This window comes from Meles meles, chromosome 7 (assembly GCF_922984935.1).
Source record: "Meles meles chromosome 7, mMelMel3.1 paternal haplotype, whole genome shotgun sequence".
NCBI classification, from domain to species: Eukaryota; Metazoa; Chordata; class Mammalia; order Carnivora; family Mustelidae; genus Meles; species Meles meles.
The window spans coordinates 109,543,469-109,556,528 of NC_060072.1; the positions used below are offsets into that span (position 1 = coordinate 109,543,469).

The 13,060-nt window shown below is 46.4% G+C and overlaps 1 protein-coding gene across 2 annotated transcripts in view; it reads right to left on the reverse strand.

Moving 5' to 3' along the window:
- The window catches only part of NINJ2 (ninjurin 2), a 77,015-nt gene that overhangs the window by 30,175 nt on the left and 33,780 nt on the right, over window positions 1–13,060 (reverse strand). Inside the window, exon 1 of one of the 2 annotated variants that reach the window (XM_046012791.1) lies at window positions 5,832–6,181. The exons of the other annotated variant lie outside the window; for it this stretch is intronic. Within the exon in view, the coding sequence (XP_045868747.1) occupies window positions 5,832–5,876 (45 nt within the window). The 5' untranslated portion in view covers window positions 5,877–6,181. Of the gene's footprint in view, window positions 1–5,831; window positions 6,182–13,060 lie in introns of those variants that run through there. 2 annotated transcript variants of the gene reach the window in all.

A 13,060-nucleotide genomic window follows, 5' to 3' on the forward strand; every position in this document is an offset into this window, starting at 1 on the left:
TTAGTATATTCACAGAGTCGTGCATCCATCACCATGATCAATTTCAGAACATTTTTATCACCCTGAAAAAAAACTTCCATAACCATCTCCTCCCCATCCCCTGGACTCCATCCTAGGCAACCACTGATCTATTTTCTCTCTGTATAGATTCCCCTATTCTGGACATTTTATGTAAATGGAAGCATTTGTGACTTTGTGACTTTTGCTAAGAATTATGTTTCCAAAATTCATGTTGTAGCATGTATGGGTACTTCATTTCTTTTTATCATTAAATAAAATTCCATTGTATGGATATACCACATTTGACTTATCCATCTTCAGCTGTTGACTGAGCTGCTTCCATTTTTTGACTACCATCAATAATTTTGCTTTGAACATTCATTCATTGTGTGAATATATACACAGGAGTGGGATTGCTGGGTTCTATGATCTATGTTTATCTTTTTTAAGTAACTGAAAGACTGTTTTCCAAAATGGTTATACCATTTTACATTCCCATGAATACAATGTGAGGTTCCAATTTCTCCACATCTTTAAGAGCATTTGTTATTATCTGTCTTTGTGATGTTAGCCTCCTAGTGAGTATCAAGTGGCATCTCATTGTAGTTTTGAGTTTGTCTTTCCCTGATGGCTAATGATGTTGAACATCTTTCCATGTGCTTACTGGCCATAGGTTTATCTTCTTTGGAAAAATGTTATTTGGATCTTGTGCTCATTTAAAAATTGGGTTATTTGCCTTTTTATTATAGATTGTAAAAGTTCTTCATATATCCCAGATACAAGTCCCTTATCAGATATATGATTTGAAAATATTTTCTCTTGTGAAAGTTCTCTTCTCACTTTCTTGATGGTGTCATTTGGAAACAGAAGTTTTTAATCTTCATGACTAATTTATTTTTTCCTTTGTTACTTGTGTTTTGGTATTACATCAAAGAAAGCTTTGCTTCGTGAAGATTTACTCTTATATTTTCTTCTAGAGTTTTAAATTTTTAGCTCTTACATTAAGGTCTATGATCCATTTTAAGTTAATTTCTGGTGTGGTGTGAGGTAGGGGTTCAGCTTTGTTCTTTTGCATGTGGATCTCCAGTTATCTTGGCACCACCTACTGAAATGACTATTCTTTCCCCCACTGAGTTGTCTTGGCATTCTTATCAAAGATCAACTGATCACAAATATAAAGGTTTCTTTATGACTCTCAATTCTATTTCATCCATCTGTAGATCTATCCTTATGCCAGTATCACACTTGATTGCTTGATTATTGCAGATTTGAAGTAAGTTTAAAAATTGAGATATATAAGTCCCCCAAACTTGTTGTTTTTCAAGATTATTTTGGCTATTCTGTGTCCTTGAAATTCCATATTTCTACAATGAACCGTGCAAAGAAGTCAGTTTGTTTTCTTTGTTTTGTTTTGTTTTTTCTTTTAAGTAGGCTCTATGCTCAATGTGGAGCCCAGTGTGGTCTTGAATTCACAACCCTGAGATCAAGACCTGAGCTGAGATCAAGAGTATGATGTTTATCCAACTGAGCCACCCAGGCACCCTGAGAAGCCAGCAAGATTTTGAAAAGCATTTAAAAAAAAGATTTTATGTATTTATTTGAGAGAGAGAGTGAGCAAAAGAGAGCATAAGCAGGGAAGCAGGGGTAGAGAGAGAGGGAGAAGCAGGCTCCCCACTGAGTAGGGAGCCAGATTCTGGACTCTATCCCAGGACCCTGGGATTGAGACCTGAGCCAAAGGCAGATGCCTGACCAACTGAGCCAACCCGGTGCCCTTGAAAGGAATTTTTAAAAGTATAGATTGCTTTAAAAAAAAAAAAAAAAAAAAGGTAAAAGAGCTAAAAAAAAAAAAAAAAAGAGTAAGGAGGGGTAAATGATTTGACCAAGCAGTAGAAGCTGTGGCCCGAAGCCTGCAGAAAGGAACCAATAATGGGACATGAGAAGTTCAAGAAGGTCCTCTTACATAAAATCTTTTTTAAAAATGCTTTTCAAAATCTTGCTGGCTTCTCGGGGTGCCTGGGTGGCTCAGTTGGATAAACATCATTGGAAACACAGGGTACCAAGGAACGTGGGAGTGACTTGCAGAGTTGAAATGGGGGATGAGCTAAAAGCCTATTCTCAGAGAAGTCCAATACTTCTGATGTCCCCCCAACATTGCTTCAAAGCTTGGTGACAGCTCCTCCTCACGGCAAGAGATTAGAGATTTGCTCTTTTCTAGAGCAGTGCTCTTAAATCATGGTCCATGAACTGCTTTAGGCCCACAGACTTTGTTACTGGCCCTAATAAGATAAGTACAGAAAATACAAATAAGTGTTTAGAATTTTCATAGAAAATTAAAATCGCCTCAACATTCAAGTGAGTTCTCAGTGGAGTTTTCTTGCTGAACAGGATGTAGACCAGTTTGGATGTTTGAACTCCAGTTGGAAATCATGTGTGGTAGGAGATGTGAACTAGCCATGCACATTAGAACTACTTGTGAGTCCCTGAAAGATCAGATTTAAAAACTGGTCCTTCACCACAGATAGCATGAGAAGCATCCCCTAGAGGCTGACAGACCAGTTGTATGTATGGTTAGGAGAGGGTTGAGGCTCCTGGTTAACAAACTTCATTCTCAACAATAGGATATCCAGCCTTCCTCCCACACTCATTCAAGAAAATTGTCAGGTAGGCTTACACCCTCCCCTAACACCCATCCGCAGAGAGGCATCTAGAAGATTCTTATCAGCAAAGACTTAATGGCCCAGAGAGACTTTGAAACGTTGACATTTTGAAGTCTCTTCAGATAAAAAGCTGCTTGACACCCCATCTCAATATCTCTACAGCGAAGCTCTTCGATGGATAAGTTATACCCACGCACCTAAAGCTTAAAATAAACTTCTAAAAGGTTTGTTTTGTTTTTTGAATAGGGTTTATACTAATATGGTTCAGAATTCAAAAGATTCAAAAGGGTGCAATGAAGAGTGCCATCAGCTATTTCTTTGTTCTCTGCTGGTAAACTGTTTAGTACCTCACTCTTTAATATAAACGGGAAGTCTATATGAAAGACGGAAAACAAATTAAAGAAGTAAGAAGTGCAGAGAAAAGAATGTAGAGAGAAGAAAAGTTCAAAAAAAGGAAAAGAATAATGTCCCTGGAGACAGAAGAGAAGATATTCCACTCATGGAAGAATGGTAGCCTATTAGAAAAAGGAATATTCAGCAAACAACAAAAAGAGAACTCTGAGAATTTAAAAATATAAATATTGAAAATTCAACAAGTTAGAAAAAATAGGTTATGAAATCTTCCAGAAAGTAAAACAAAGAGATAACGAGATGGCAAATTAGATACAGAAACTAGGAAACTCAAAGAATCAGGTCAGAAGAACCAATATCCTGACAACAGGAGGTCCAGATGGACGGAACAAAAAAAGAGGGGGGAAGAAATCATTTAAGAAATAATCGAAAGAATTTTTTTTTCCCACAACAGAAAGATATAAATTTCCAGGTCAAAAAGACCCATCAAATGCCTAGTATAATGACTGAGGAAGGAGCCATCCCAAGGCACAGCATTGTGAACTTCCAGAATACTAGAGGTCAGGGAGAAGAATCGAAAACTTCAAGAGGACAGACGGTTGACATGGCATTGGGTATTATAACAGCCATTCTGGAAACTAGAATTCTATACTTGGGGAAACTATCAATCCAGTATAAAGACATTTTCAGTTATATTAATAAGTAACATTTTACTTCCTTTGCTCACTTTCTTAGGAAGTTACTGGAAGATGTGCACCACCAAGCCAAGACAGGAAATCAAGGAAGCAGATGTGGAAGCCACAGGACTGTGGGGAAAGCTGCCTTAACCCTAACCAGGATGGAAGGGAAAGTAAGGAAGGAAGGGATGGAGGGAGAATGAAGCAATGAAGTGCGTGCAAGGAAAAAGCAGAGGCAAGAGACCAAGGGGGTCCCCTTTGGCTCCAACTCTTCCTGAGGCACATTTTTAATCCTATACTTGGCTTTGTGGGATACTCCACTATCCTTGTAACAAACTCCTCTTCTTGCTTAACTAGTTCACCCTGGATTTCAGTCACTTGCAACCAAAAGAGCCTTCCTGATTCCTTTGCTACTCAAGGAGTTAGAACCAGCAAGCACCAACATCACGTGGAGCTTGTTAGAAATGCAGATTCTCAGGCATCTCCCAGACCTACTCAACAGAATCACATCATAACAGGTTTCCCTCTGCACATTAAAGTCTGAGAAACACTGTCCTAATATATCTACTTCATAAGGTCAAGGACTGGGCATATTAGAGGTAATATGTAGAATCCCTGAGCACATAGGAGGTGCCCTGTAAGGTATTGATTATGAAGAGGAAGAGGAGGGGGAGGAGAAGGAAAAGGAGACAAAGAAGAGGGAGAAGAAGGAACTAGGAACACTTAGGAATGACCATCTCAGTCCCTGGGTCCACAGTAAATGGTGGTTCTGAACCAAATTACAAAAACAGGCACACAACAGAAAAGGCAAAAGCACGTTTCTACCAGGAAACAGGTTTCAGCTCTGTTCCGGGAACCTGTCAGGTTAGTCAGTCCAGGTGTCAACATGGGAAACCAGTAAGAAAAGCCACCTCTCAGGTGTGGCAATTGACTAGGAGTGAGTGACAGACACTCAGCATCTGGGTGACGTTTGGCAGGGGAAATGCTGAGCTAACCCAGACTTTCTCAGCAGGGCAAGCCTTCGGCCCCAGCACTCAGGAAGTAGGTCAGGAGGAAATATCCTGAGTGAGCAATGCTGAATTGCTTTTTCAGGCAGAAATCCGTGGCCCATAGGGATGTGGGTGGATAGGGAATGGGAATGACAGGAGGTTGGGGGGCCCACTGCGGGGGTAGAGGTAGGAAATCGCATCCCATTCTTGGCAGAAGCAACGTTGCCTCTCACATAGTTTTCCTGGCTCTGGTCCTTTGGCGTTCAGCCACCTTCTTCATGCTGGGGGGCTTCCAGGGACTTTGGAATGCTGAGTAAACCTGAATGAAGCCTGGGACTGGAAAGATGTTAAGAGAAGGAGATGTGCTTGTAGAAAACCTGCGTCCTATCTCAGCTATCAGTGTGCTGTGGATCGAGTACGATGACTCCAGGCCCGCACCTCCCCGAGAGTTCCTGCTGATCACTGCTTCCTAATTGCCCACCAATTGTATGGCACTGAACTCAGTCCTTGGGAGTCCTTACTGGAGACGCACCACAGCCCTCAAAAAATTTACACAACAGAGTCTCCAGTCCTTTAAAATAACCATGGGAACCTTATTCTATTCAGAAATAGCAAACTCCATCATTAAATGGACGTCTTTGTGAAGACTGAGTGTAGGTACCACCTTTGTAGCCACCATGATGGTGACCAGAGCCTAACATTTCCTGCGACTGGCAGCGAGAACATACTTACTATGTGCCAGGCACTTTTCTAAGTGTATTTCATGTATTTTAAGTGTATTATATATTTTAATTCATTTGATCCTCACTACAACCTTGCGATCTTAAATACAATGTCAGTCTCCATTGTACAGATGGGAAAGCTGAGGCAGAAAGAGAGTAAGCGAGGTCATGTAGTAAATGGCAGAACTGAGATTCAAACCCAGGCCGTCTGGCTCCAGGGACCCTGTTCCTTAACAGTGCATCGTACTTAGATCATGGGTGCAGGTGTCCGCAATGGCTCTCTTGCAAACAGATCCCACCTCACCCTTAAACAAACGATCTGATTTTAGCCAGATAACTCAGAACAACATGGTGAGGGGTAAGAGTGGAGGTGTCAGAGGTCAGAGATCTGGAGTCTACTCCTGGTGCCGCCGTTTCAAAAGGAAGGCCACTTACGTGGATCGGGTGCTCAACACAGGTCAGGTACTGGGCACTTTCCATGTTTGATCTCCCGTCGCTGTCCCTCCCTGGGTTTCGGTTTCCTTACACGTCACGTGGAACAGGTGAATTCAGTGATTTGGTCTGGACAAGACTCACTGGAGAGGTACCAGGTGCCGTGCCAGGTGCTGAAGGGCACAGACAAATGAAGTAGAGACCTCGCCTTTGCAAGGCTCCCGGGCCAATTCTCTTTCATTTTATAAATCCTCTGGAGTTGAGCAATGCGATCATTACCCCTGTTTTTGAAAATGGGGGAAATGATATTTGAACACTCAGTTCAGTCGTAGCCAAACAGAGTGTGAGCACAGGTCGACTCTTAGCTCTGGGCTCTCTCTGCTCCCGACCCTCCCACTTCATCCTGACGTCACTGGGACTAAAAGCTACGAAGTCCACTTTGAGTTCCTAACTTCCCCCAGTCATGTGGTACCTCTGTTCTGCCTTCCCCATCCTGACAAGTCCAGACACACACACACACACGCACACGCACATGCACACACGTTTGGTGCTGGACCCCCGAAAAACACAAGGTCAATGCTGGAGTAGCTGACAGTCAGCCCCCTCTGGCAGCCCTCCTTTCTGGGGCAGAGCACAGAGTTGAGAGTCTGAGTGCAGAGTCAGCAAAGCCGCAGCCACCATATGCATCCCGCTGACTCGGAACTGAAGCCTCTTGCCCCGTCATTACTTGACAGTGGGCAGGAAGTCCTCAGCTAAAGATAAGGTCGGTCTGGTGGCAGAGAGGAAGGGGCTGGTGAGCGCAACTTTCTGCTAAACGCACCCCCACCATTGCCGTGGGGTCTCCTGCAGCAGCCAGCACTGTGCCCTGCAAACAGTAGGTGCCCAGCACGGTTTCCTGATGGATTAGCTCTTCTGAGCTGCTCCGCCCAGCACAGCTGCAGGATGGGGTTGCTAGGCAGGGGCATAATATGTGGGTCTAGTGCCGAAAGGAAATGACTTCAGCTCCATCTTGTTTAGCCAAGCTGAGCTCTGCCCAGGAGAACCGCAGCTCTGAAGATGTGTTCTTTAAAGAACTCCATGTTAGACAGCTCACTTCTGCAATCTGTCTCAAGAACTTCCGTTTCTATCCTCTAAGTTCAGACAGGGGAAGAGGCCCGTCATCCTCATGCTTTCTCGAAGTGGCATTAAGAGGGCAAAGGGCTTTAGATGTCGCTTAGTCTAAACTTGTCCTGTTCTGTCCTCCTCGCCATTCCCGTGTCCATGCTTCCATGCCTGCCATATCTGTCCCCCAGGGCAAGAACCTCCTCCCCAGGCTAGAGTCAGGAGGGACGAAAACTTCCGTGAACTTCCAGGAAGCAAGGCCACTCTTGTTTGTTGTAGGAGGTCGTCCCCCAGTATCTATTTGACCTTCTCACAGAGGGGTGGGATTTTTGACTGGGCACGTGACCACCTCGCTAAAGTCAACCTTCCCCAATCTCTCTTGCGGTATGTCCACACGATCACGCTCTGGCTAATAAGAAGTTTCAGGAGGGGCACCTGCGTGGTTCAGCCGGCTAAGCATATGACTCTTGATTTCAGCTCAAGCCATGATCTCGGGGTCATGAGATCGAGCCCCGAGTTGGGCTCTGTGCTCAGCAAGGAGTTTGCTTGATATTCTCTCTCCCTCTGCCTCTGCCCCCCACCCAATAAATAAATAAATAAAATCTTAAAAAAAAAAAAGAAAGAAAAGAAAAGAGCAAGAATAATCATGCACTTAAAAGGAAGGCCAGTCCAGTTAGACTGGACATAATGGTGAGCCATCCTCAACTGTGTGCTTAAGACCAACACCTTGAGAATATAGTAACAAGCTAGAAGTAGCCTGGATTCCTAACCCTGGGGAGCCACCATATTATCCCTGCAGTGTTTACACTCAGACTCTTCCCACTGGAGAGAAATAAACTTCCATCTTGTCTAAGCCCTTCTTATATTGGGTCTTGACAGAGCTGCCAAACTTATATTCTAACTAACACAACACCCTTTGAGGTGTAAGGGCATTCACAACCTCCTCTTCTCTGAGATTCCCCAACTCTACTCACCCAGGAACAGCCTAGAGAGTTCTATTTATGAGAGCTTATCCTAGTGGTCTGTGAATGCCTGGCTGTTGGCTGAGTGGACCAGGCATAGGCATCCCACCCAAGCAGGGCCAATCAGATTCTCTCTCCTGTAAATTTGCAAATGAGATTCACTATTGCCATCCAACCGGTGATGATGGCATGAAACAAGACACGCAAGGAGAAGCAGAAATGAAAGTCCAGTCATCCTTGGAAAGGCAGAGTGAAAGAAGCTGCCTAGGTTGGTACTGGCTTCCTGGTTTCTGGTTCCAGAACTTCTTTGTATGGCCTCGCTGATCACTCTGCCTATGGTTCCTAGGAGAGACTCTGACATCTTATAATAAATTCTCCCTTTTGGTTTTAGATACTTGAGGTTCATTTCTGTTACCTCTAACTGAAAGTGTCTAAGTGTCTTCCGATCCTTGTAAAGACCTATGTATCCTTGCAAGCCAGGGGCCCCCTCCTCTGTGGCCCACTCGGTGGTATGCTAGTTAGATCCTTTAATCATTATAATAGAGGGATCTGAGGTGAACTAAATGGATGGTCAGGTTGATTGATTGCCTGGTTGATTGGCTAGCAGGTCAGTCTATGGACTTTCCAAGGGACTCTAAGCAGGCCTTGTAGTATCTCAGAATTAGGGGTAAAGGGGGGGTCAAAAGCACCAAGCTAAGTTTGGCCACGGAGGTTTAGTGGCAGAGCCTGGACTGGAACCCCGCCTGGCCCTGGACCCCCCAGTCTCACTCCACCTCCCCTGCCATCAGGCTGGTTGATTTTGGGGGTAATCTGACACACCAGAAACAGCTCCCCCGTGCTGATGAGCAAACTCCGTAGGGCAGCTATATCGTATCTGTCCTTTCTGTGGCTCCCAGGAAGAAGGCAAAATGATCCTCTTCTCTTTCTTTCTAACTCATTCTTTCTAATTCTAATTCTAATTCTAAATCTCACTGTGGATTTTAAAGAATGAACGTCTTCTCTTCCATGGAAAGAGTAACGAGTGTACCTCAACGTGTACCAGGCACTTGTGTGTGACACTTTACTGCTGTGTCACTGAAGCCCTACACGACGCCATTTTCCAGAGAGGAAAGTGAAGTTATGAAGGACTAATCAGCTGGCCAAAGACACGCAGCTGGTAGGAATGGAACTAGGGAAGGAAGAAATCCTGGCTGGTCTGGCTCAAAGCCCTGTGTCTTTTACACGACACCAGACTGCCTCCTGAAGTTCCATCTTTACCAGTCCTTTTGGCCTTTCCTTTCCAGCTTTCTCCATGGGCACCTGCTCAGCAGGGCTTGATTTACATCTGTGATTTAGATCTGTGTGGTGTGGGGCTGTGAGCCCCTGGCCTAGTGGGGGAGGGGCAGTATGCCCGGTGAGGCCTGTGGGGCCAAGGGAGGCTTGGCAGATGGCACTCCTCTCACAGGGTGGCCTCTCATTTCCCCTCTGGGGCCCATCCTCCCTCACTGCTGGCCTCCATCTGTTTCCCACTTGCCTCAGGCTTGTGTTGCCCTTCTCCATTCCTAGGCATTCTTTAGTGCCTGGACACTAACAGGATTCCAGCCTCCCCTCTTATCCTCCACAAATGGAGCTCTTGGGTACCCCTGTGTGCTCCCTTCTTCAGAGAATTCCTCTAGCCTGCTCATTTTTTTTTCCCCCTCAGAGGAGGGAACAAAGGCCTCACACCTTCGGGCTCAGCCTGTCTGCTTTTCAAGCTGTGTTTGCATCCAGAGCTGAGTCTCTAGCTCCGGTTCCCAAAGGCCTGAGGGCAGGACTGTGTCTCCACATGCCGGGTGGCATGCATGGTCAGCACCCTCTAGAAAACAAACAGCTGTCATGCACAGATGAGGAAGCTGCCAGGCTTGGAGAGGCTGTGGAAAACATAAGCAAGTCTGAGGTCTTGACCTTTTCCACTTAGTGTACAAGTTCACGTCCCCTATAGTGCCTGCAGAGGCCCTGCCAGGACTCCAGAAAGATTCTGCAATTCCACGGTCTCCCTGAAGAATCGAGGGTGCACGGTTATGTAACTGTGTACCAAGGGCCGTGCAGGGAAACCCCTGATCTCTTGTGGACTGTAGAAACAATAATCTGTAGTTAGCGCTTACTTCTGGTGAAGGAGCGCTTCTCAGAGGAAAAGTGCAGGACCCCTAGGAAGTTTCCTCAAATCTCAGGGACCAGAGTAATCAATGGGAACATTTTGTATTTCTCCAAAGGAGCATGATTTTTTTTTTTTTTTTAAGATTTTATTTATTTATTTGACAGAGAGAGATCACAAGCAGGCAGAGAGGCAGGCAGGGAGAAAGGAGGAAGCAGGCTCCCTGCTGAGCAAATAGCCCGATGCGGGGCTCAATCCCAGGACCTGAGCCGAAGGCAGAGGCTTTAACCCACTAAGCCACCCAGGTACCCCAGGAGCAAGATTTTTTTAAAGGACAGACTCTACCCTTACAGAGGGCATACTGCTTCCCGTTTTTTTCTCTGCTTGAAGAAGCCCAACTCAACTGGGAAGCCTTCCTCAGCCCCATAGGCTTAATTTATCTGCTTTCTCAGGTCTCCCGAAGCACCTGGTTCATCCCACTAGTACAGCGTGTACCATGAGCTATCACTGAGGGCTACGTGAGAGCCCGTTACACCATGGGCTGCACGCTGCCCCCCACCCCCAGCACCGGAAATGCACCTCACGTGACTTCCTGTACCCATTTCAGGGTCAACCGACAGGCAAGAGAAGATCCTGTTGACTGGCAGAGAGTTGGTGCTGGCATAGGAAGCATGTGGGACGAGAGGATGGAAGAGAAAAGTGAGGAATATTCTCTGAGAGAGAGGGTGTAGGTTACAGGGGATTTTATCTACTGTGAAGGGCTTCAGAAAGGAGGACTTTCAATGGGCTAATGCTCAATTGGTTAGAAAGACCTAATGAGAATTTTGTTGGGAGCAGAGGAATTTCTTGGGAAGGTAAAGGATTGATTCAAGGAAATTTCTTCCTTTCTTTTCTTTCTTTCTTTCGATTTTATTTATTTGAGAGAAAGGGAGAGAGAGAGAGAGAGAGCATGAGCAGGGGGAGGTACAGAGGGGGAGGGAGAAGCAGGCTCCCCGCTGAGCAGGAAGGCTGATGTGGGGATCTATCCCAGGACCCTGAGATTGTGACCCGAGCCAAAGGCAGACGTTTAACCGACTGAGCCACCCAGATGTCCCAGGAAATTTCTGAGGGTGGGAAACCAAGACTACCCTGCTATTCTGATTGGTTGCCTGGCCTAGATTGAAGAAAGGCCTACAAACAAAAAAGCTGCAAGAGCAGAGGTGGACCTCACCAGGAATAGAAGGTAGAGGAGGAAAGGGAAGGAGGCAATGGTAATAACCTGGTCATTGGGATTAACTGTCAACATGCCCAGAATAACCAGACTGCTGCGTACCTATAAATTACTCAGCTCTCTATGGTTTATCCCTCAAGATTTTTTGCATTGTGCTGATTAATTATAGATGGCATGAAGGAAGAAAGGAATGTATGTAGGCTGGGGGGTCTTGATCTTGGGAGGGTAAATGTCCAGACCCTTGGTGATAGCAGCATAAGGTTTTCAAGGGATGGAATGCCAGAAAACATCTGCATGGTGCTCTTATCATTACAGTGAAACACGTGATTGCTCCTGTCCGAGGGACAATGACAAGGACAGTGCTACAGCTTTCATCAGGAAAAGCACTCCCACCCCCTCTCCAAATAGGCAGGAGGCCAAGATGCCAGGAGCGGGGACTTATGAAACGGGTCTATCCACCAGCTTATAAATTAGAAGCCAGACTTCTGCGTGATACAAGGAAACTGCATAACAATCTCCTTTCTCATACCTATAAGCTTTGTCCAAAATGGAACAGGCTTCCTTACAGCAGCCCTTAGGTGACCTGATTCTAGAGACAAGTGTTCCTAGTTAGGCCCATAAAGGATTACAAATCCTTACTTTACCTTCCAGAATAAACGCTGCAAGTCTCTGGCACATGGGATGCTGAAACTGCCCGCATTTCATTAAAAGGGTGTAGTCACCCTCTACTGTGGGGCTGAGCCCCCTGCCCTCGCGCGACCAAGGCTGTCATGGTGGACACTGGCACAAACTAGGAGGACATCGGCAGAAAGACGCTGGGGGAGAGCACGCAGAAGTCCGAGCACAGTGTCTCTGGCTGAGGCTTTGCAGGCTTCTTCCCTCCGATGAACGCTCTGGCCGTGGGCTGAGCCACCCTCTTGCTGATGCCCGCCTCTCTGTTTGAACCTCCCCTGGCCTCCCAGCCCTGCATTCACAATAGCCGATGAGGCAAGTGTCCTGGCCAAAGCACCGTTTCCCTCCCTTTCTTCCTGGGCTTGTAATTAAGGGGTTCTGTGAAGCTCTCAAGCTCCTTGGGATAAAAGGACCAGTTTCTCACGGTTCCCTGAGCTCTCCAAGGTGGTTATTGCTGGTGGAGGTTCCCACGGCTGGCCAAGCAAGGCGGCTCCCACCCCAGGGCCCTCAGCCAGGCTCGCAGGGTTCCCTGGCCCCTGGGCACCCCCGGCCCCATGGCGTCAGTGTGTTTTCTGTTCTCTGCTCCTTCCCCAGGATGTTCTGATTTCCTCACCTCAGCTCTCTTTGTTTAGCCACAGAGGTTAGGCAATGACCGTGCGGCAGCCGGCCCAGGGCCCAGCTTCCCGGGAAAGGGCTGCTCCCTCACAAGTTGATCTGAAGTCACTTGCTCTCCAGAGGCCTTGGTCACCCAAAGCCTGGGCCTTTGCTTGCCCGGCTCCCTGAGCGCTCTTTCTCTGGGCATTGTCATTCAGAGGTCTCATGCACCTCCGTCCGCACCCGGAGCCCCGGTAGAGACAGTGTCATGCTCTTGTCAAGGGTGCGGAATCCTTGTGTATGTATCCTGGACCTGCCACCGGCTAGCCGTGTGACCTTGATACTGCATGAAATGAGGCTCAGAATAGTTCCCCTCTTACAGAGATGATGTGAGGATCAGATGAGAGAATTTGTCCAAAGTGCCCCAGCTTTGGTAAGCTCAGACCAAGTGGTTTCCTTTTCTGAGAAATGCTGTCGACAGGGCCCTGGGTTCTGATCTGTAAGTCTTCCTCGGAGAGCCCAAATGAACCGCTTTTCCTGCCTGACCTTGTGCCTTTCCTGCTTCGGGGGAGCTGTACTT